Genomic DNA, 24,536 nt, shown 5'->3' with positions numbered 1-24,536 from the left:
TCACACTCCCTGACATACACTGTTCATTCATTCATTCATTCATTCAATCGCATTTATTGAGCGCTTACTGTGTGCAGAGCACTGTACTAAGCACCTGGGAAGTACAAGTCGACAACATATAGGGACAGCCCCTACCCAACAACGGGCTCACAGGCTAGAAGAGGGAGACAGACAACAAAACACTTATGAGGGCGCTCAGTAAATAGGACGATTTGACGGATTTATGAAAGCGTTCAGTAAATAGGCTGATTTTAGGGATTTACGAGACCGCTCAGTAAATGGGCTGATTTTAAAAAGTTACGAAAGTGCTCAGTCATTACGGTTTTAGGGATTTACGAGCGCTCAGTAAATAGGACGATTTGACAGATTTCTGAAAGCGGTCAGTAAACAGAAGGATCTTACGGATTTAGGCGCGCTCAGTAAATAGCTGACTTTACAGATTTACGAAAGCACTCAGGAAATAGGCTGATTTTAAGGAGTTCAGTCATGACTGTGTGTCTCGCACAGTAATACAGGGTGGTGTCTGTGTCCGTCAGACTGTTCAGCTGCAGAGAGAATTTGTTCATGGACATGTCTCTGGAGATTTGATTCTTGAGAATCAAATAGCACAATTAGTGCTATCACTGGAACCATATGCATATCCTAGCCACTCCAGCCCCTTCCTAATTATTGCCCACACCGTTTCGAATCCATTGGCTTTAAGGAACTCAATCAGCTCTCTCCTTATACCATTCAGTTCTCTCACTATACCCAACCTTGCACTCTCCATTCCTCACTAGCTACCCTACCCACTGGACCTGACTCTCATCTCTGCCACTTCTGACCTTGCTCACACCTTTCCTCCTATCAGGAACTTTCTCTGCCTTCGATCTGTAGCTCTCTCCAGCTTCAAAGCCCTGCTCAAATCACATTTCCTTCAGAAGTCCTTTCCCAATTAATTTCTGGTCTCCTCATCTCATATTGCTTAAATATACACTCCTGCCCCTCTGTACCACATACACACTTAAATATTCTAAGTCACCCAGAGCACCACTATATGTTTCTTACATAACATTTCTCAAATACTAACTCATCTCCTGTTCCTTCTTTCTTGTATGTAATTTATTGTTTTGTTTGTCTCATCCACAAGATTATCAGTGCCTTAAGAGTCAGGATCATATCTACTAATTCTAGTTTGGTTTATTTTTAATAGTATTTGCTAAGTGCTTATTATGTGCCAGATACTGAACTAAGCACTTCAGTAGATACAAGCTAATCAGGTCGAACAGAGCCCCTGTGTTCAATCCTACTGGGGCTAAAATTCTACAGGGGCTAAAAGGAACCACAGAGCCAACCTGAAGCCACGGGAAACAGGTAAGATGGTCTTTGCTATTTCTTGGTGAGTTGGGAACGAAAACTTAATTATGGAGAAGTGCAAGAGTAATTCATCCATCTCTCGCATTTATTGACTGTTTTCTTTTAGCCTTTCAACCTGTTATCATTGCTACTGTGGTTCCCTCAGTAGTTCCCATGAATTGCAATTTAAGAGGATGTTGCTCTTCTTCTGAAGTAAGTAAACACACATTATCTCTGTTGTGCATAAATAATTTTTGGGTATTTTACATTCCATGAATCAAAAGTCTTCCCTGACCTCATTTCTTCTTCATTTCTTTGCTCTCTCTTTCCTCTTCTCTTTGTCTCCTGCCCTGTACCTGCTCCTATATGATGCTGGGGATAGTAGGGCAGGGAGGAGTGGGAGAATCCATGTTGGGTCACTGTTGTCCTACATGTATAGGTTAAGGGGTTGGGTGTAGAAGGAGCATTCACATCCATTTCAAACACAGGGAATCACATTAGCTGCTTGCTCAATTGCAAACATTGCTTTACAATTTGTGAATCAGGTAATAATTGAATCCATAAAGTTGGTATTTAGACTGAATAAGGCTGCTTCGGGATTTTGGAGACCTTTGAATTACCTATAGAGAAAAAATGACCAATTCAAATTAACTTAACATACTTGAAGGAATAGGTTGGGGGAGAAATCTTGAGGAATTGGTAACAACATTAACAATAGAATCAGTGATTGGGCTAAGACCTGTTGTTGGTGGTTTCTGTTGCTCTGTTCCCTAAGTCAGCAGCATCTCAGGAATCCTCCCAGGGTTTTTGACAGGCTCAGGATGTGGTTTCTCTCACTGTGTCTCTCGCACAGTAATACAGGGCCGTGTCCTCGGTTTTCAGGCTGTTCATCTGCAGAAGCACCAGGCTGTTGGCGTTGTCCTTGGAGATGGTGAATCGGCCTTTCACAGAGTCTGCGTAGTATGTACTACCACCACTAGTAACTATACCTGCGACCCACTCCAGCCCCTTCCCTGGAGCCTGGCGGACCCAGCTCATGAAGTAGTTGCTACTGAAGGAGAATCCGGAGGCTTTGCAGGAGAGGCGCAGAGACCCCCCAGGCTGTCTCACGTCTCCCCCAGACTCCACCAGCTGGACATCACCCTGGACACCTGTAAACAGAGACAGCATGGTTCATGAGAACAGTTACTCACACACACACACACACACACACACACACACACACACACACAAATTATCCATGTCTCACATCTTCCCCCAATTACCTTGGAGCAGGGTGAGGATGGAAAGCAAACTGAGGGCAGACTGCATGGTGAGAGCTGTGGGGACAGTTCTGGGGGCAGGAGGGGAATGGCACAGAGCTGCAGGAGCAGGGGCATCCTTGCTTTAAATCAGGGCTGGAGGGGTCCTATTTGCATCTCCTCTTTTCTATAAGAGCACAGCAGCCACCTCCTGGAGCTCATTCCCTGCCTTCTTTCTGTCTCAGGCAGAGGGACCAGCCAGAGACCTCAGATAAAGCCCTGAGGTTGATTCAGGCATGTTTGTGAAGCAGCAGAAGTTTTTACCTACGAGATACTAAGGATATTATGTGGTTTTTAAGGATATTATTTGCTTTCTCCCAACTGCAAGGGAGATTTATCCAAAATACTGATAGTTGAGAAAAATAACTATGGCAACTGATAATTGCTTACAATTTGATTAGGGCTGGACTAGATGCTGGAGTAGAAACAAGATGATCAAACAATAAGTCTAAGCGCAGTGGGGCTTACAGTCAAAAGTGGTATGAGGTCATTCACTCATTCATTCAATCGTATTGATTGAATGATCATTGTATGCAGAGCGCTGTACTAAGCACTTGGAAAGTACAATTCGGCAACAGATTGAGACAATCCCTACCCAACAACGGTCTCACAGTCTAGAAGGGGGAAACAGACAGCAAAACAAACTAAGTAGACATGCATTCATAGCATCAAAAAAGATAAATAGAGTTATAGCTATATAAACATCATTAATAAAAAATAGAATAATAAATATGTACAAAGACAAATATGTCCAAGTGTTGTGGGGCGGGGAAGGGGGTAGAGCAGAGGGAGGGAGTAGGGGCACTAGGGGAGGAGGAGCAGAGGAAAAGGGGGGCTCAGTCATTAGAGCGCGGATCTGAGAGTCAGAAGGACTTAGGTTCTAATCCCAGCTATTCCACTTGTCTGCTGTCCAACCTTGGGTAAGTCACTTCACTTCTCTCTGCCTCAGTGACCTCATCTGTAAAATGGAGAGTAAGACCGTGAGCACTGGGCTCCTTGTGCTCAGTGGGTCCTCATCTCCCCCTGCTGCCCAGCCTCCTCCTGACCCCCTGCAGGGGAACGTTTGTGTCAGGGCTCACACTCCCTGCCATACACTGAGTGTCTTGCACGGTAATATGGGGCCATGTCTGCGTATGTCAGGCTGTTCAGCTGAAGAGAGAACTCGTTCTTGGATATGTCTTTGGAGACATAAGAAGGGGACATAGTTAGTGCTACTGCTGGAACCCTATACATATTGCATCCTCTCCAACCCCTTCCTTGTTATTGCCCACACCACTTCAAAACCACGGGCTTTAAGGAACTCAATCAACTCTTTCCTTCTTATACCATTCACTTCTCCCACTATACTCAATCTTGCTCTCTCCATTCCTCAATAGCTACCTCACCCTCTGGACTAGCTACCATACTCACCTCTGCCACTTCTGACCTTGCTCACACTTTTTCTCTGTCTTCAATCTACAGCTCTCCCCAACTTCAAAGCCCTGCTCAAGTCACATTTCCTTCAGGAGTCCTTTCCCAAGTAATTACTGATCTCCTCATCTCAAATCGTCCCAATATACACTCCTGCCCTTCTTTACCATATACACACTTAAATATTCTGTCACCCATAGCACGTCTATATGTTTCTTACATAATGTTACTCAAATACTAACTCATCTCCTGTTCCTTCTTCCTTATATCTAATTTATTAGCGTGTTTGTGTCATCCACAAGACTGTGAACACCATGAGGGCCAGGATCATATCTACTAATTCTAGGGGTTTTTTATGGTATTTGTTAAGTGCTTATGTGTCAGGCAGTGTTCTAGATGCTTGTGTAGATACAAGCTAATCAGGCTTGACAGAACCCCTTTGTTCAGTCCTACTGGGCCTAAAATCCTACTGGGCCTAAAAACAACCTTGATGCCAACCTGAATCCATGGGAAACAGGTAAGCTGATGTTTACTATATCTTTGGGAGTTGGGAACCAAAACTAAATTATGGACAAGTGCAAGAGTAATCAATTCATCTGTTATATTTATTGAGTGCTTACTGTGTGCAGAACACTGTGGTTTATTCAAAAATTTTATTTAGGGCTTTTATCCAGTTGCCACTGTTATTTTGGTTCCTTCAGTAGTTCCTGTGAATTGCTATTTAAGAGAATTTTGATCCTATTCTGAACTAAGTAAATTCATTTTATCTCTGTTGTGCATAAAGACATTTTTTGTGTTTTGCATTCCATGAATTGACAGTCCCTCCTGACCTCAGCCCTCCTCCATTCTTTCGCTCCCTGCTTCCTCTCCTCTGTGTCTTCTGTGCTCCTGCCCCTGTTCCTATGTGAGGCTGGAGGTGGGTGAGCGGGGATGAGTGGGAGGGTCTGTGTTGGGTAACTGTTTTCTAGGTTACGGAGTTGGGTGCAGAAGGGGTGTTCACATTCATTCCAAGAACCAGGAATTCCATTCGCTGCTTGCTTGATTACAAACATTTCCTTATAATTTGTGAATCAGGTAGTAATTGAATCCATGAAGTTTGTGTTTAAACTGAATAAGGCTGCTTTGGGATTTTGAAGACCTTCAAATTACCTATAGAACTTGAAGGAATTTGGTGGGAGGGGAATTCTTTAGGAATTGGTAGCAACATTAATGGAGCAAATTAAGCCAAAGTGGTCTTTGGAGGGCCAAATGACTCGGATTTAGATTAGCATATTTTGGACACATAATCAGGAGGCCTGATTCTCTGGAGAAGACACTAATGCTGGGAAAAGTCCGGGGAAAACATAGAAGAGGTAGAACAGCAGCTAGATGAATGGAGACCATAACTACGATAACAGAAGAATCATTAGAAAGGTTCTAATGATGTCCTGGCAGAGGACAGGACGCTCTGGAAAAAGTATATCCATGGAATGGCTATGAATCAGAAATGACTAGACGGAACTTAATAATAATAATAACAACATTAACGTTAGAATCAGTGATTGGGCTAAGACTTGTCTGTGGTTTCTATTTCTCTGTTCTCTGATTCAGCAGCCTCACTGACCTCCTGCCTCTACTCCTTCCCTTCTCCAGTCAATGTTCTGCTATCTCAATCATTTCTCTGGTACATTATTCTATACATGACTCCTCACAATTAAAATACCTTCAATTATTGTCTATTCTATGCCACTTCAATACTACTGGCTTTAAGGAACTCAATCAACTCTCTCCTTCTTACACTGTTCACTCCTCGTATTATTCCCGAGGTTGCACTTTACATTCTTAACAATAATAATAATAATGAAATTTATTAAGTGTTTACTATGTGCAAAGCACTGTTCTAAGCATTCTTCATTAGCTACCTTACTCACTAGACCTCATTCTCACCTCTGCTGTTTCTGGCCTTGCTCACACCTTTCCTCCTGCCAGGAGCTCTCTTTGCTTTCCATCTACAACTCTCCCCAGCTTTAAAGCCCTTCTCAAATCACATTTCCTCAGGCATCCTTCCCCAGTTAATATTTCATCTCCTCATTTCAAATCACCCCAATGTACACTGCTGACACTGTATGCCACATAAACAGTGAAGTATTCTCAGCAACCCATAGTACCTCTATACATTTCTTACATCCACTTCTCAAATACTAACAGATATCCTGTTCCTTCTTCCTCATATGTAATTTATTATAGTGTTTGTCTCAACTGCAAGGGGATAAACCACTTGAGGGATGGGATCATATCTAATTCTGGTTTTGGTTTTTGTGTATTTGTTAAGCATTTATTATGTGCCAGGCACTATTCTAAGCACTGGGGTAGATAGAAGATAATCAGGTTGGACACAGACCTCGTCCCATTTAGGGGTGACAATTTTAATCCCTATTTCACAGATGAGGTAACTGAGGCACAGAGAAGTTAAGAGACTTGCTCAGTGTCACACAGCAGACAAGGGGTGGAGCTGGGATTAAAAAACTGGTCCTTCTGATTTCTAGGGCCCATTCTCTATCCACTAGAACATGCTACTTTAATCAATCTATCAATCAATCAGTTGTATTTATTGAGAACTTAGTGTGTGCAGAGCCCTGTACTATGTGCTCAGGACAGTACAATATAACAATGAAACAGACACATTCCATGCCCAGTCTAGAGGAGGAGACAGACATTACTATAAATAAATGTTATGGGTATGTATATAAGTGTGGGGCTGGGGCTGAGGTGGGAACACGAATAAAATTCAAATGTCCAAAACAGAACTCCTTATCTTCTCACAAAAACCCTGTCCTCCCCCCTGACTTTCCCATCACTGTAGACAGCACAACCCTCCTTCCTGTCTCACAACCCTAACTTTGGTATCATCACTGACTCGGCTCTCTCATTCAATCTGCATATTCATTATATTACAGAATCCTATTGTTTCAACCTTCATAACATCGCTAAAATCCGGCCTTTCCTCTCCAACCAAACTGCTATCATGTTAATCCAAGAGCTCATCCAATACCACCTTGATTACTGTATCAACCACCTTACTGACCTTCCTGCCTCCTGTCTCTCCTTGCTCTTCAGTCCATTCTTCACTCAGCTGCCTGGATCATTTTCCTAGAAAAACAGTCAGTTCACGTTTCCCTGCTCCTCAAGAACCTCCATTGGTTTCATATCCACCCCTGCATCAAACAAAAACTCCTCACCATTGGGTTTAAAGCACTCAATCACCTTACCCCCACCTTCCTCACCTTAATACTCTCCTACTACAACCAAGCCTGTAAAACCAAGCTGGCACACTTAGCTCCTCTAATGCTAACCTTCTCCCTGTATCTCAGTCTCATTTATCTCACTGCCAACCTCTTGCTCACATCATGCCTCTGGCCAGAAACACTTTCCCTCTTCAGAGCCACCAGACAATTTCTCTCCCCAACTACCAAGCCTTATTAAAGGCACATTTCCTCCAAATGACCTTCCCTGACTAAGAACTTGCTTCCTTTTCTTCCACTTTCTCCGGCATCACCCTAACTTGCTCTCCTTATTCATTTTCCCTCCCCAGCCCCAAAATATTTATGTTACATATCAGTAATTTATTTATTTTTTATTATTGTCTGTTTCCTCCATCTAGAGTATAAACTCGAGGTGGGCAGGGAGTGTGTCTGTTACATTATACTCTTCCAACTGCTTAGTACAGTGCTCTGTGCACACACAGTAAATGTTCAATAAGTACAATTGATGATTGATTGTTTAATAAATACTACTGATTGATTTGATTCCATTTCCATTCATTCTAGCATCATCTATTTGTTCTTCACTGACAAACTCTTCACAAGAGATTTCATTAAATAACCAATAACTTAGTAAAACTTTATGGATCAATAGGTATATTTTACCCAGTTTTGTGGTCTCTCCTGTTTCTCTTATGCTAACTCTGTCATACTTGCTGCTTCTAGTACCTACCCTTCTCAGAAAGACCATCTAAAATTAGGTGAAATTCAGAGAAAGAAGATGCAGTGCTCATTAGTAGAGTTGATTAAATGTGCTCTTGGAATGTGCATCATTAGTAACAGTAGACTCTGTATTATATGAATCACTGGACTCTTTCTATTTCACTGTTTTGGATTTGCATGTTGTTTTGTTTGTTGTTTCTGTTGAGAATAAGAAATATATTTCTGATATATCATAATATCATATAGTATATGTCGTAAATATGCTTAAATAAAATTTGAAATGAGGAAAAAGTCATAAGGAATGTCTCATACTTAAGAGGAAAATATTGAAAGATAGACAAATAATCATTCTTCTTGATCAAATGTCAGATCATGTAATTTTCAGGAATTTTTAGTAATTCCTGTAGTCGGGGGTATGTAATCCAGATTTGGGCTGTTATCTGTGGTCTCTGCTGCTCTGCTCCACCATCCAGCTGCAGCCGGGAATCCTCCCCGGTTTTCTGACAGGCTCAGGATATGGTTTCTCTCACTGTGTCTCCTGCACAGTAATACAGGGCCGTGTCCTCGGTTTTCAGGCTGTTCATCTGCAGATGCACCAAGTTGTTGGCACTGTCCAAGGACATGGTGAATCGGCCTTTCACAGAGTCCGCATAGTTTGGATAGCTCCCATCGCATTTTATATACGAGACCCACTCGAGCCCCTTTCCTGGAGCCTGGCGGACCCAGCTGACATAGTAGCTGCTACTGAAGGAGAATCCGGAGGCTTTACAGGAGAGGCGTAGTGATCCCCCGGGCTGTCTCACGTCTCCCCCAGACTCCACTAGCTGGACATCACCATGGACACCTGTAAACACAGAGACAGAATGGATCATGAGAACAGTTACACATATACACACATACACATTCACACACATGCGCACATGAATTGTCCATGTCTATCACGTCTTTCCTCAATTACCTTGGAGCAGGGTCAGGATGGAAACCAAAGTTAGGGCGGACTGCATGGTGGGGGCTGTGGGGCAGTTCTGGGGCCAGGAGGGGAACAGCACAGACAGCGGGGCTGGGTGTCCTCTCCCCGAGCTGCAGGAACAGGGGCCATGCAGGCTTTTATCAGGGCTGGAAGGGCCCCATTTGCATCTCCTCTTCTCTATAAGATCACAGAAGCTGCCTCCTGGGGCTCATTCCCTGCCTCAGACTGAAGGACCAGCCAGAGTACTCAGTTAAAGTCCTGAGGTTGACTCAGTCATGTTTGTGAAGAAGCAGATTTTGTATCTACTGGATACTAAGGATATTATTTGCTTTTCAGGTTATTATTTGCTTTGTCCTGGCTGCAAGGGGGATTAATCTAAAATACTGATAGTAATGTACAGTACAGTACAGGGCCTGGCACATATTAAGCTCTTAACAAATACCATTTTAAAAAAAGGTAAGAAAACTGATATTTAATGCCCAATTTACAGATGAGGAAACTAGGGCAAAGAGATTTTCTGAGATCCCACAGCAAACAAGCAGCGGAACCCAGATTAAAAGCTGGGTCATCTGGTCTTGCTTCTTTAGCGTTCAGAATGACTCCATTTGGAAATGAGCAAGATGATTCAATACACTGTTTGGGAAATAGGATTCCTCAATGCACCTACCATTTGAGTTTTGGTGGACTGGGGAGAAATATTTGTCCCTGCGTAGCATGCAAAGAGCCCAGATGATTACAGAGGGTGAGGCAAAGTTTTAGAAATATTGGTCATGTCTAGTGTTTTAGGGAAATACATTCCAGTTCTAAGGTATGGGGAGGTATGTGAGGCAAAATTGGTAGTTTTAGGTTTGTTATTGGGTTTGTTACTAATGCCCAGCATTCTTGGGGATTTGAACTGCACATTCCAGAAGGGTGTGGGACCTAGACCTTAAAACAGATGCCAGCAGGTTACAGAACCTGTATGATGTCCCATAATCTGGAACTACAAAAGAAGTTCTCAGAAATTCAAAGCTGGGTTCTCAGGCAGCAAAGTGTAGGAAACAACTCACTGATGCTATCCATGGGTTCCCCAGAAGAGATAAACATGGAGAGGATTCATTCAGTAAAAAATGTCCCAATGGAGGATGGATGGAAATGAAAATTTTCTCCTCTCCCATCTGCACTCAGAACAACGTATGTCGTGGGTCAGGAAGGAGGGGATGGTCCCTTGGGAAAGCGGTGCACTGAGCAGGGAGAGGAAACCACAAACTCTGAACTGAAACTCCTTCTCTGCCTCACTCCCCACATGCTCCTGGAGCTGTTCTCGATTGTCTCAGTGAGTCCTGAGCTCCCCCTGCTGCGCAGCTTCCTCCTGCCCCCCTGCAGGGGAAGGTTTGTGTCTGGGCCATACACTGTGTGTCACACTAAATAGTGCAAGGCTGTGTCTGCGGCTGTCAGGCTGTTCAGGTGCAGAGAGAACTCGTTGCTGGGCGTGTCTCTGGAGATTTGGTTTGTGAGAAGGACACCGTTAGTGCTACCACTGGAGCCGTATGCATATCCCACCCACTAAAGCCTCTTCCTTATTATTGCCCACTCCACACTGCTTCAAAACCATTGGCTTTAAGGAACTCAATCAGATCTCTCCTTATACCATTTAGTTCTCTCACTGTACCCTACCTTGCACTCTTCATTCCTCACTAGCTACCCTACCCACTGGACCTCATTCTCACCTCTGCTGCTTCTGGCCTTGCTTACACCTTTTCTCCTGCCAGGAACATTCTCTGCCTTTAATCTGCAGGTCTCCCCAACATCAAAGCCCTGCTCAAATCATGTTTTCTTCAGGAGTTCTTCCCCAATTAATTTCTGCTCTTCTCATCTCAAATTGCCCCTATATACATTGCTGCTCCTCTGTACCGCATGCACACTTAAATATTCTAAGTCACCCATGGCACCTCTATGTGTTTCTTACATAAAGGTACTCAAATACTAACTCATCTTCTGTTCCTTTTCCTCATATGTAATTTATTGCTTTGTTTGTCTCATCCACAAGATTATAAATGCCTTGAGGGCCAGGATCACATCTACTAATTCTAGGGTTTTTTAATGGTACTTGTTAAGTGCTTATTATGTATCAGGCACTGTACTAGGCGTTACGGTCGATAAAAGCTAATCAGGTTGGACAGAGCCCCTGGTTGTAATCCTACTGGGCCAAAAATCCTACTGGGCCAAAAGGAACCTTGGTGCCAACCTGAATTCATGGGAAATAGATAAGTGGATGTTTACTATACCCTGGGGGAGTTGGGAACAAAAATTAAATTATGGACAAGTGCAAGAGTAATCAATCCACCTGTTATATTTATTGAGTGCTTACGGTATGCCAAGAACTGTGGTTTATTCTAAAATTTTCTTTAGGCCTTTTCAACAGTTACCATTTCTATTTTGGTTCCCTCAGTAGTTCCCATGAAGTGCTATTTAGGAGTATGTTGATATTCTTCTGAAGTAAATAAAAACATTTTTTCTTTGTTGTGAATAAAGAATTTTTTTTGTATTTTACATTCCATGAACTGACAGTCCCTGCTGACTCCAACCCACCTCCATTCCTTTTCTCCCTGCTTCCTCTTCTCTGTATCTTCTGCCCTGCTTCTGCCCCTGTGCCTGACTATTTGAGCTTGAGGGTGATTGAGTGGGGAAGAGCGGAGGGTCTGTGTCTGCTCACTGTTGGTCTACATGTCTAAGTTGGAGTGTCGGGTGCCTATGGGGTGTTCATAGACATTCCAAGAACTGGGAATTTCATTTGCTGATTACTTGATTACAAACAATGCTTTATAATTTGTGAATCAGGTAATAATTGAATCAATGAAGTTTGTATTTAAGCTGCATATGGATATTTGAATTACCTACAGAGAAAAAATGGCCAGTTCATATTAACTTAACATACATGAAGGAATTGGTCGGGGAAGAATTCCTCAGGAATTGGTACCAACATTAATAATAGAATCAGTGATTGGGCTAAGACTTTTTTCTGTGGTTTTTGTTACTCTGTTCCCCTATTCAGCAGCAGCCCAGGAATCCTCCCAGGGTTTCTGACAGGCTCAGGGTTTGGTTTCTCTCACTGTGTCTCTCGCACAGTAATACAGGGCCGTGTCCTCGGTTTTCAGGCTGTTCATTTGCAGATACACCACACTGTTGGCGTTGTCTCTGGAGATGGTGAATCGGCCTTTCACTGATGCAGCGTACTCTGTAGTTTGTGAATTAGCTACGTTACGTATCATAGCAACCCACTCCAGCCCCTTTCCTGGAGCTTGGCGGATCCAGTCCATATAGTAGTTACTGAAGGTAAATCCAGAGGCTTTACAGGAGAGGCGCAGAGACCCCCCAGGCTGTCTCACATCTCCCCCAGACTCCACCAGCTGGATATCACCCTGGACACCTGCAAAAATAGAGACAGCGTGGATCATGAGAAGAGTTATACATACACACACACACACACACAAATTGTCCATGTCTCTCACATCTTTCCTCAATTACCTTGGAGCAGGGTCAGGATGGAAACCAAAGTGAGGGCAGACTGCATGGTGGGGGCTTTGAGGCAGTTCTGGGGGGCAGGAACGGAATAGCACAGACAGCGGGACTGGAGCTCTTCTCCCAGAGCTGCAGGAACAGGGGCCAGGAGGGCTTTATTAAGGGTTCGAGGAGCCCCATTTGCATCTCTTCTTCTCTATAAGAGCACAGGAGCTGCTTCCTGGGGCTCATTCCCTGCCTTCTGCCTCAGGCAGAAGGACCAGCCGGAGACCTCAGATAAAGCCCTGAGGTTGACTCAGACATGTTTGCGAAGCTTGTAGATATTTTACCTACTAGATACTAAGGATATTATCAGCCATCAGAATTTCATACTCTTCTGGACCTAAAAACAACATCTTTACCTCCTTCCCTTCCCCACAGCACCTGTATATATGTATATATATTTGTACATATTTATTACTCTATTTATTTATTTAATTAATTTACTTGTACATATCTATTCTATTTATTTTATTTTGTTAGTATGTTTGGTTTTGTTCTCTGTCTCCCCCTTTTAGACTGTGAGCCCACTGTTGGGTAGGGACTGTCTCTATATGTTGCCAACTTGTACTTCCCAAGCGCTTAGTACAGTGCTCTGCACACACTAAGTGCTCAATTAATACAATTGATTGATTGATTGATTGATTGATTGATTTTCCAGAGACCTCCAGCCCAGGGTCAGGAGAGAGATAGACTCTCCTCAATGTGGGGACACTACTTCACCTGTGAGTCTGGGGGTGATTTTCAAAGAGAATGCCCACTCTGGGTATAAAGGGGAGAGTCGATGAAGAGGGCTCTTGTGCCTGGGGCTCTCCTGACTAGGGGAGTTGGCTGTTTTGGTCAGAAACAGGAGAATGGGTCTGTCCCTGAGCCCTCAGTCATCACCAGGCCTGGTGGCTGAGAATTCCCCAAGAGGTTTTGCAGGGAATCTGCCCCAGGCTAGCTGGAGATGCAACCTGAGATAGAGGTGGACTCAGAACTCTGAGCGGCCTATGGCCCTTCCTCTGCTATTCCATCAATAACTGCCTATGGATCATGCCAGGCCCAGGAGCTTTACAGAATGGTCCATGACCACCGGAAAGACTGCACAGGACACACATAGACCAAGTATCTTAGCACATGGACCCAGACTGGTATCAACCAATCTCATTTCCCCTAATCACCCTCCTCTGCACAACTATACACTGGGATCTGTACCCCTTAGGTACTTGATATTCACCCCACCCTTCCCCACACAGCCTTTATGTACTTAGCCTTCCACTTTGTCGTTTCTCTTATCTATCAATCAATCGATGGTATTTATTGAGTGCTTACTATCTGTAGAACACCTCACTAAGCACCTGAGAGAGTAAAATGCAACCAACTTAGCAGACATGTTCTCTGACCATAACAACTTTACAGTCCAGAGCGGGAGATCTGAAATTTATTTTAATGAATGTTAAAAGCTCTTCACTGAAAGCTCTTTGTGGGTAGGGATCATGGCTATTATATTGTTCTTATCCACGTGCCTAGTCCAGAGCTCTGCACACAGTAAGCACTCCATAAATACCTATGATTGATTGATCCTCTGGTCAAAAATCATGGCAATGGAGCCCTGTTTCCTTTCTCCTGGCCCCCACCTCAGTGAAGCCTTAGCTAAAGGAAAACAGCCTCTTCCTCAAATGCAACCCACTAGACTGCACCCCTCTGGGCTATAAGCTCATAGTGGGCAGGAAATATGTCTATTATATCACACTCTTCCAAACAGTACAGTCCTCTGCAAACAGTAAGTGCTCAAAGAATAGGATTGATGATTAATTGTTTAATAAATACTACTGATTAATTCCATTCAGTTTCCATTCATTCTGGTGTCATCTATTCATTCTTCACTGACAAATCCTTAATAGCTGGTATCATTAAGTAAACAATAACTTAGTAAAACTTTATGGATCAAAAGGTACATATTACCCAGGTTTCTGGTCTCTTCTTTTTCTCTTATGCTAACGCTCTCATATTTTCTGCTTCTAATACCTGCCCTTCTCAGAGAGAACATTTCAAAATTAGGTGGAATTCAGAGAAAGAAGGTGCAGTGCTCATTAGTAGAGTTGATTAAATGTGCTCTTGGGATGTGCTTTATTAGTAGCAGTAGACACCATACTATGATGAATCACTGGACTCTTTTTATTTCACTATTTTAGATTTGCAGTCTTTGGTTGTTTCTGTTGAGAATCAGAAAATAAATATGTTTAAATAAAATTTGGAATGAGGAAAAATTCATAAGGAATGTCTCATATATAAGAGGAAAATACTGAAAGATTGACAAAGAATCGTTCTTCTTGATCAAATGTTAGATTATGTAATCTTCAGGAATTTTTAGTAATCAGTGAGGTGAGAGGTGGGAAATCCAGGACAGCTGCAGCCTACGAATCCTCCTCCATTTTCTGACAGGCTCAGGATGTGGTTCCTCTCACTGTGTATGTGGCACAGTAATACAGGGCCATGTCCTCAGTTTTCAGGCTGTTCATTTGCAGATGCACCAGGCTGTTGGCGTTGTCCTTGGAGATGGTGAATCGGCCTTTCACAGAATCTGGATAGTAGGTGTTGCTGGTACCAGTACCTATAGTTGCAACCCACACCAGCCCCTTCCCTGGGGCCTGGCAGACTCAGCTCATGTAGTAGCCGCTACTGAAGGAGAATCCGGAGGCTTTACAGGAGAGGTGCAGAAACCCCCCAGGCTGTCTCACATCTCCCCTAGACTCCACCAGCTGGACATCACCCTGGACACCTGCAAACATAGAGACAGCATGGAGCATGAGAACAGTTACACACACACACACACACACACACACACACACACACACACGCACGCACACACACACACACACACACATATTATTCATGTCTTTCAGTCTTTACTCAATTACCTTGGAGCAGAGTCAAGATGGAAACCAGACTGAGGACAGACTTCATGGTGGGGGCTGTGTGGACAGTTCTGGGGACAGGAGGGGAATGGCACAGACGGCAGGACTGGAGTTCCTCTTCCAGAGCTGCAGGAACTGGGGCTTTGCTGGCTTTAATCAGGGCTGGAGGGGCTCCATTTGCATCTCCTCTTCTCTATAAGGCAAGAGCAGCCTCCTCCTGAGGCTCATTTCCTGCCCTCTGCCTCAGGCAGCAGAACCAGCCAGAGCCCCCAGACAAAGTCCTGAGGTAGACTCAGGCAAGATTGTGAGGCAGCAGATTTTTTACCTGCTAGATACTAAGGATATTATTTGTTTTTCAGAAACTTTTCTCCTGGTTGCAAGGGGGATTAATCTAAAATATTAATAGTAATGATAATAATAATAATGGCATCAGTTAAGTGCTTATTTTTGTACAAGGACTGGGCTAGGTGCTGGAGTAGAAACAAGATACCCCTTAACTATTTGATCGTCAGCCCATCACACAGCTCTTATGTACACAGTCTTCTACTCTGTCATTTCTCTTATCAATCAGTCAATCAATCAATGGTATTTACTGAGCCTTTATTATTTGCAGAACACTGTACTAAGCACTTGAGAGAGTACAATACAACAGACATAGTAACATATTCTCCTGGCCTCCCATCTCAGTGAAGCCTCTGTTGAAGGAGAGCAGCCCCTTCCTCAAATGCTACCCACCAGACTGCACCAGGCATTTGCTGTATCCCAGACTAAAGAAATACATCAGCCTCCTCGCTGACCACCTGCCACTACTCCTTCCCTTCTCCAGTCAGCATTCTGCTATCCGGATCATTTCTCTAATACATCATTCTGTACATTTCTCCTCACAACTAAAATTTCTACAATTATTTCCTATTCCATACCACTTCAATAATATTGGCTTTAAGGAATTCAGTTGGCTTTCTCCTTTTTATACCATTCACTTCTCACACTATACCCCAGGTTTTATTCTTCGTTCCTCACTAGCTACCCTGCTCACTGGACCTCAGTCTCAACTCTGCCCCATTTCTACCTGCTCACATCTTTCCTTCTGTCAGGAACTCTCTCTGCTTTCAATCTACAGCTCTCTCCAACTTCAAATCCCTTCTCAAATCACATTTCTTCCGGGAGTCCTTCCCCAATTAATATCTCTTCTCTCATCTCAAACTGCCCCTATGTATACTGCCATACCTCTGTACCCCATATACACTGACATATTCTCAGTCACCCATTGTACCTCTATATATTTCCACATCCATTACTCATATACTAACAGATTTGCATGGGGGAGTCCTACTCTAGGTATATAATAATGACAATAATTATAATAATAATTATCATGGTATTTGTTAAATGCTTAGTATGTGCCAAGCATCATACTAAGTGCTGGGATGGATACAAGGAAACTGGGTTGAACATAGTCCCTGTCCTGTATGGGGCTCACAGTCTTAATCCTCATTTTACAGATGAGGTAACTGCGGCACAGAGAAGTGAAGTGACTTGCCCAAGGTCACACAACAGACCAGTGGCACAGCCAAGATTAGAACCCATGACCTTTTGACTCCCAGGCTGGTGCTTTATCCACAGGATAGGGAGGGCTCTGGGGCTGGGGCCTGAGCTACACTGAGGGTGAAAGTTCTCCATCTCCCTGGGGCTCCATACAGCTCCTTTTGATTCTAGACTGTGAGCTCGTTGTGGACAGGGAAAGTGTCTGTTTGTTGTTGTATTATACTCTCCCAAGCCCTTAATAGAGTGCTTTGCACACAGTAAGTACTCAGTAAATATGTTTGAATTGAATTGAATTGAGTGAGGGGTCCCCCCTGGCTTCCATCATCTTTTCCCCTCAATCCCTGTGACTTCTTGAGAGGGATTGTTTAAAGCCAAAAAAATCTCCATTTCACAGATGAGAAAATAGAGAGACAGAAGTGCACTTATTATTATTATTACTATTTTAGGACTATGCAGTACTGCTCAATCAGCTCTCTCCCTCCTACTTTACCCAATCCACACCCTGCACTCTATTGCCAATCTAATGTGTGACATAGATGAAATCAGGGCACAGTGCTAGCAGAGTGGAACATGCTGGCTGGGGGGCACCAGGAGATCGGTGATATAGGATGGGGCAAGTTGACTGAGTGCTTTAATGCCAATGGTAAGGACTTTCACTTTGAGGTGGAGGTGGATGGGCAGCCACTGGAGACTTGTAGATGATTACCAGTCAATTCAGTGTCAACAGTGCAATAGGGACTGAATGAAGCCTGAAGGAAACTGAGTTTGTGCATCAGGCTATATGGGGAAGCTGTTCACATTACCAGTTTTCCTGAAGTCTGGACACTGTCCCACAATGTACAGCATAGAAGAATGAAGAAGAAGAACATAGATTTGTAGATTTTAATGAAGATTGAAGCTTCAGAGCATCACAGGCTGGATGTGTGTGGAGAATGGATGCTAGGGGGATGCACAAGCGGCTGCTGTATGAGGATCCCAAATGGGACACGTGTGCCAGGAGGGGTGAATCCATGATGTTGACAGAGCCAAACACTGCCTCTAACAGGACTGTTGTGAGACTTTGACAGTGGGCAGTGCAGAATCAGGAGAGGGATTGGTCTCCCTGAGGCTGAAGCTGTGTGGAGGCAGGAAGATACAGAGACAGCCTTCAAAAACAGAAACATCCCCTGCAAGCAGTAACTGCATTCATCCTGCATGGACCTTTTAAGCCCCTGTCACAGTCATGGATAGAAGTTCACAGTAGAAGGGCCATCTTTGAAAATGAGTGGCAACTGCAAGTATGACAAATGTGCTCCCAACTACACCTAGCTCACAAAACCCCCCAAGATGCTGGAGTGATGGTCTGTCCAGACAAACACCTGGAATAGGTGAAGTGCATCCTGAAATGACAGCTCAGCTACAGACTTCCCAGGGCCTGGCTGAGGGAAACATGCTTTACATCAATGCCAATCAGCGGGAGAACCTGCCCACCTGATGAAATCAGCTGGAGCTCGGCCAATTCCAGAAAAGGGCTTGGGGAAACTGGCAAGTGGAGAGCGGGCAGAAAGGTTTAAAAAGCTCCAGAGGAGGAAGGCTTTTCTTTCTTGTCTGCCAAATGCATGTAATACAAGGAGATTATTGAATCCTACTGGAGCTAAAAGGAATCTCAGAGCCAGCCTGACTCCATGGGAAACAAGTAAGTAGGTGTTTGCTATATCTTGGGGATTTGGAAATTGAAGCTAAATTAAGGAGAAGTGCAAGAGCACTGTAGTTTATTCCAAAATTTGCTTTAAGCCTTTTAACCAGTTATTGTTGCTATTTTGGTTCCCTCAGTAGCTTCCATGAATTGCTATTTGAAAGCCTGTTGATCCCCTCCTGGACTAACTGAATACACTTTATCTCTGTTGTGCATAAATAATTTGTTTGTGTGTTTTACATTCTGTGAATTCACAATTTCTCCAGACCTCAGACCTCTTCCATTTTTTCATTCCTTGATTCCTCTTCTCAGTGTCTCTTGCCTTCCCTGACTAAAGAGAAGCTGGCAGGGGGATGGGAGGGTGTCTGTGTCGGGTCACTTAGATGTCTAGGTTAGGGTGTTGGGTGCAGAAGGCAAGATCATGTCCATACCAAGAGCAGGGAATTTCATTTGCTGCTGGTTTGATTGCAAAGACTGTGTTATAATTACCTTGAAATACAGGTAATAATTGAAGCCATGAGGTTTGTATTTAAGCTGAATAAGGGTGGTTTGGGATTTGGTGGGCGGGGCGGTTTGAATTTAAAAAAAGATACAATAAGAGCAATGGGGCAATGTGACCAGTGGGGCAGAGTTTCAGGTTCTGCCATGCTCAGGAGGGGCTGGTCAGAGTCACTACAGACCCAGGGATCACAGTAAGTTGGCTTTAGAGGAGCAAAGTGTCCGGGTTGGGTTGTAGTAGAAAATAGGGGAGGTAAGATAAGAGGAGGCAAGGTAATTGAGTGCTTTAAAGTATATGTTAAGGGGTTTTTGTTTGTGGCAAGGATTGGCTTTCTCCTCCCCAGACTACATCCTCCCAACTACCATCTCGGTACTTAGGCATTCACAGTTCCTGCCCTTACTCCTCTCCATTTGTAGTGCCTTGTTTTCTCCCCTTTGTTTCTTCCTCCCTGCATCTGTGCCTATTTGAGTCCATGTGGGTCTCTGCGTGGTGGGGGTGGGGGTGGGGGGGTCTTGGTTTGGTTGCTAGTAGTAGCAATCATAGTAATAGTATTTATTAAGCTCTTATTGCATGTACAGCATTGTACCAGGCATTGAGAAAGAATTCACAGTTAAGAATCAGCCAGGGTCCCTGTCCCTCAGGGAGTTCACCGTCTAAGAATATAAATTGGGAAAAGGGAGACAAGACACATCAGAAATGATAAACAATAGCACAAAATCACATATGAATAGAGGGTGCTGTATTTTTTTAATGACTGTAAACATCGCCTTGTAATCTGTGAATCTTGAAATGTGCCTATATAAATATACCAAAAAAAATGAATTTAAGCTGAATTAGCTTGCTAGCTGATAGAGCTGCCGCCAAGGGATTTTCTGGGCTTTGAATTAGAGGTAGAAAAATCTGGCACCAGTACAAATTTAATTTTACATACTGAAGAGATTAGGAGGGAAAGCTTGTTTGCAGTGGATAATGATAATAATAGAATCAATGACTATTCTAAGGAGTTGAGATTGCTGTTTAGGGTTCTTGCTAACCCCTAACTGTGGCTGTCCCTCAAGGTTCAGTTCCAGGTCCCCTACTATTTGCCATCTAAACCCACTCCCTTTCGGAACTCATTCACTCCCATGGCTTCAACTACCCCTTCTATGCCTAAGATACCCAAAGATACTACATCTCCAGCCCTGATCTCTCTCCCTCTCTGCAGTCTCATATTTCCTCCTGCCTTCAAGACATGTCTACTTGGATGTCCTCCCATCACCTCAAACTTAACATGTCTGAAATAGAACTTCTTATCTTCCCACCCAAACCCTGTCCTCCCCCTGACTTTCCCATCTCTATAGAAGGCAGTACCATCCTTCCTGCATCACAAGCCAGTATCCTTGGCATTATCTGGGCCTCCTCTCTCTCATTCAACCCTCATATTCAATGCATTCTTCTAGACAGTAAGGTCGTTGTGGGCAGGGAATGTGTCTATTGTTATATGGTACTCTTCAAAACACTTAGTACAATGCAGTGCACACAGTAAGTGCTCAATAAATACAACTGAATGAATGAATGAATCTGCTCTGCTCCCCCAGCCAGCTGTAGACCAGGAAATCTCCCATGACAAGTTCAGGATGTGGTTGCTCTCACTGTGTGTATCTCGCACAGTAATACAGGGCTATGTCCTCAATTTTCAAGCTGTTTATTTGGAGTTGCACCAGGCTGTTGGCATTGTCCCTGGAGATGGTGAATTGGCCTTCCACAGCATCTATATAGTATGTGCTGCCACCGCTAGTTATACTTGCGACCCACTCGAGCCCCTTCCCTGGAGCCTGGCGGACCCAGCTCAAGCTATGACTGCTGAAGTTGAATCCAGAGGCTTTACAGAAGAGACTCAGAGACCCCCCCGGGTTGCCTCACATCTCCCCCGGACTCCATCAGCTGGACATCACTCTGGACATCTGCAAACACAGAGACAGCAAGGATTATGATGACAGCCTCACACACTTAGCAGTTATCCATGTTTCTCATATTTTCTCCCAGTTACCTTGTAGCAGGGTGAGGATGGAAAGCATATTGAGGGCAGACTGCATGGTGGGGGTGGTGGGGACAGTTCAGGGGGCAGGAGGGGAATGGCACAGACAGCGGGGCTGGGGCTCCTCTCCCAGAGCTGCAGAGACAGGGGCCATGAGTGTGGGCTTTAATCAGGGCTGGAGGGGCCCCATTTGTATCTCCTCCTCTCTATAAAGCCACTGCAGCTGCCTCCTAGATGTGAGTCCCCACTCTTGGCCTCAGAGAGAAAGGCCTGGTAAAGTCCTGAGGACTGTCCGTGAGGTTACCATTTACAGGTGGACTTAGGCTTGTAGGCTGTTGCTGGGCTGTTGGGGGCTGAGACAGTGATCCCTCAGAGTGTGAGTGTGATGTTACCTTTGTTCTTACCCATTGCCACACCCTACCCATTGCCTCTTAATTTGACTCCAGTTACAGTAGGGATTTTCCTTCCCAGTGGCATTGTATAAGGTTCTTTAACCATGGATGGTCAAAACATACATTTCCTTCTTTGAGAGTCTCCGATAAAACGGAGGTAACTGCTGAGTAAAGGCTCAGGAATGCACTCCAGGATTTTGCCTGGTGAAAATTCCAGAGGCCCATCTGAACCTGTGCCAGCCCAGAGCTGTGCCTGCATCCAACAGGGATTCTTCCATTGCAATTCACCGGTTTGATAGGAATCACTTGGGCCTAAATTTTTCAAGAAGGGTCCACACAGTTTCCATGGTTCCTTGTGCTTCCTTAACAGTTGTTCAGTGTATGGTTCAATACTTCTATGGCTCAGAAACATTCCAACAAATGTTTATAACAATGTTATAGAATAGATTCTGGTTTCTAGCCAGGGTAATGTTGGACCTTTTTAGACATGCTATAATTGAATCCCCATTCTGCAGGAGAGAAAACTGAGGCATAGAACAGTTAAATTACTTGCCCAACTTCACAAAACAGGTAAGTGGTGGAGCTGGGATCAGTACCCAGGTCCTCTGGCTCCCAGGCTCATACTTTAGCCACTAGGTCACCTGGCTTCCAATTGATTCTCACTGAGATCTGCTTTTACTGTCACCATACATGGAAGTTAAAAACAGTGACTCATTCTTGGATAACTGACCTTGCGTACCTCCACTAAGGGCTAAATTATGCATAAACATCACTGGAGTCTTTACAGAAACATAAATTTCCCACCTAAATCTAATGAAAAATTGTTGCAAAGTCATCTCAGTTAATATAACTAATCTCAAATTATGTAGTGATGACTACAGTGAAGCATCTCTAAACAGGCTAAACTGACCATCCACATACCATTCCTCCATCAAAGGTACATAGATGTTGGGCCAAATTTTTTCCCTGTCAACATGGGAAGGGAGGCACATAGTGAGGGACAATGTCATTGGTCCTCTCAGCCACATACCCACTTATGTGGTAAACACCTGTCTGCGACATCTTCAAACATGAAGGACACTGTCAACATCATAGCGCTGGACTACACACACATAAACACACTAAACACCAAGTGTTCCAAGTGTGAGTTTGGCCACCATTTTTCCAGTCACCAAATGGTACTGGGAGATAGCTAGAAGCTTCAGGAAACTATAACTGGGAATGTTCCCTTCAGCAGAGTGGGAGGATGGAAGCAATCGTTGGTGTGTTCAGGCCGATGTGAGCCATGGAACAGACTCGGTGAGTCCAACTCAAGGGGACCAGCCAAGAATACTCTAAGGTTCCGCCCAGCCAGCCCCTAGGCAGGGGTGGGACAGGTTTGGATGGGCCTCTGGCATTTTCACCAGGCAAAATCCTGGATTACATTCCTGAGCCATGACTCAACAGTCTACGGCCCTGTCCTGTCCCTGGCCAAGGATCCTAGTTTGGAGTGTGAAAATGGAACAACAAAAACATAAGATTTATTTCTGTGTCTGTGGTTAAGAGAAGAGACAGTCCCTGAAACAGGAAGGAAGGAAATGGCCATGGGGAAAAGTTGTATGCTGGGCAGGGAGAGGAAACTGCAGACACTGAACAGTTCTCTGCCTCACTCACTCTCCATCTGCTCCTGAAACTGGGCTCCTTGAGCTTAGTGGGTCCTGAGCTCCCCCTCTTGCTCAACCTCCTCCTGATCGACTGCCAGGGAAGGTTTTTGACTGGGCTTACACTCACTGCACTGCACTGTGTGGGTCTCTCTCGCACAGAAATACAGGGCCGTGTCTGCGACTGTCACGCTATTCAGTTGCAGGGAGAACTCGTTCTTGGCCACATCTCTGGAGTTTGTCGCACGACTCTTGAGAGAAGAAGCGTAGTATACATTGCCTTCATAACATATAGCTCCTACCCATTCCAGCCCCTTCTCTGGAGCTTGCCGGTTCCAATGCCAGCAGTAAGCACTCGTTGTGATGGAGAAACCGGAGACTGCACAAGAGAGTCTGAGGGGCTCTGAGGGCTTCACCACTCCTGGGCCGGACTCCACCAGCTGCACCTGGGACAGGACCCCTGGGAACAAGGAGAGACAAAGTAAATCCCACACAGCAGAGACCTGCTCCCCATCTCCCCGTTTCTGAAATCTCACAGACACTCACAGCGGGGAGTAGCCAGCAGGGAGAGGAGCAGCCACCAGGATTTCATTTTCTTTTGGACCAGGGAAACCACGTCTTTCCCAGAGATCTCCAGTCCAGGCTCAGGAGAGAGACTGATACTCCCCACCTTCCCCGGGATGCTATTTCACCTGGGAGGATGTGGGGGATTTGCATGGGGCAGTCCTGCTCTAGGTATAAAGGGGAGGGAGGATGGGGAGGGCTGTATGCTGGGTCCTCCCTCGCTGGTGTCTGCCCTGTGTCCACAGTGACTGGTCCTGAGAGGGTGAAGTTGAGAGCATGTACAACTGACTGTGATCCAGAAAGAAGAAAATGGGGACATTCCTCTGGTCCCAGTGCTCTGTTTCTCCCATGCTTATCTGAAAAAAAAATCCAAACCCTCCTTGTTCTGGATTTTCTATTTCTGTAGCGTTTAGGGGGGTTGAAACGGATGACAACATAGATGACAGACAGATCTCATGTCCAAAACAGCACTAATCTTCTCACCCAAACCCTGTCCTTCACCTACCTGTAAACATCACTATAGACAACACCACCAACTCCCTGACTCACGATCCCTTAACCTTGGCATTTTCCTCGATTCATGTCTCTCATTCAACCCATATATTCATTCATTATGGCATTTGTTCACTCTTCATTATGACATTCGCTAATTGCTTAGTATATGCCAGGAACTGAACTAAGCACTGGGGTAGATACAAGCTAATCAGGTTGGAGACAGTCCCTGTCCCATGTGAGACTCACAGTCTAAACGACCAATTTACAGATAAACCGACTGAGGCACCGAGA

At 44.4% G+C, this 24,536-nt stretch overlaps 2 pseudogenes and 3 gene segments (V, D, J or C); all 5 read right to left on the bottom strand.

Annotated features, from left to right (window-relative positions):
* Positions 1-2,151: 2,151 nt before the first annotated feature.
* LOC119936680 lies at positions 2,152-2,681 on the bottom strand. The segment is given in 2 exon segments: positions 2,152-2,486; positions 2,601-2,681. Coding segments are annotated over 2 exon segments (381 nt in total).
* A 5,836-nt stretch (positions 2,682-8,517) lies between these two features.
* Positions 8,518-12,874, bottom strand: LOC119936561. The segment is given in 3 exon segments: positions 8,518-8,852; positions 12,486-12,608; positions 12,820-12,874. Coding segments are annotated over 3 exon segments (513 nt in total).
* A 2,073-nt stretch (positions 12,875-14,947) lies between these two features.
* Positions 14,948-15,467, bottom strand: LOC119936560 (annotated as a pseudogene).
* Positions 15,468-15,881: 414 nt separating this feature from the next.
* LOC119936559 lies at positions 15,882-21,212 on the bottom strand (annotated as a pseudogene).
* A 2,021-nt stretch (positions 21,213-23,233) lies between these two features.
* Positions 23,234-23,778, bottom strand: LOC119936558. The segment is given in 2 exon segments: positions 23,234-23,646; positions 23,733-23,778. Coding segments are annotated over 2 exon segments (459 nt in total).
* Between the last annotated feature and the right edge of the window lie 758 nt (positions 23,779-24,536).

The sequence above is a fragment of the Tachyglossus aculeatus genome, chromosome 14 (genome assembly GCF_015852505.1).
Source record: "Tachyglossus aculeatus isolate mTacAcu1 chromosome 14, mTacAcu1.pri, whole genome shotgun sequence".
Classification (NCBI taxonomy): domain Eukaryota; kingdom Metazoa; phylum Chordata; class Mammalia; order Monotremata; family Tachyglossidae; genus Tachyglossus; species Tachyglossus aculeatus.
Note: the sequence above shows the minus strand (reverse complement) of the source record. Positions and strands in the feature narration are given on the sequence as shown.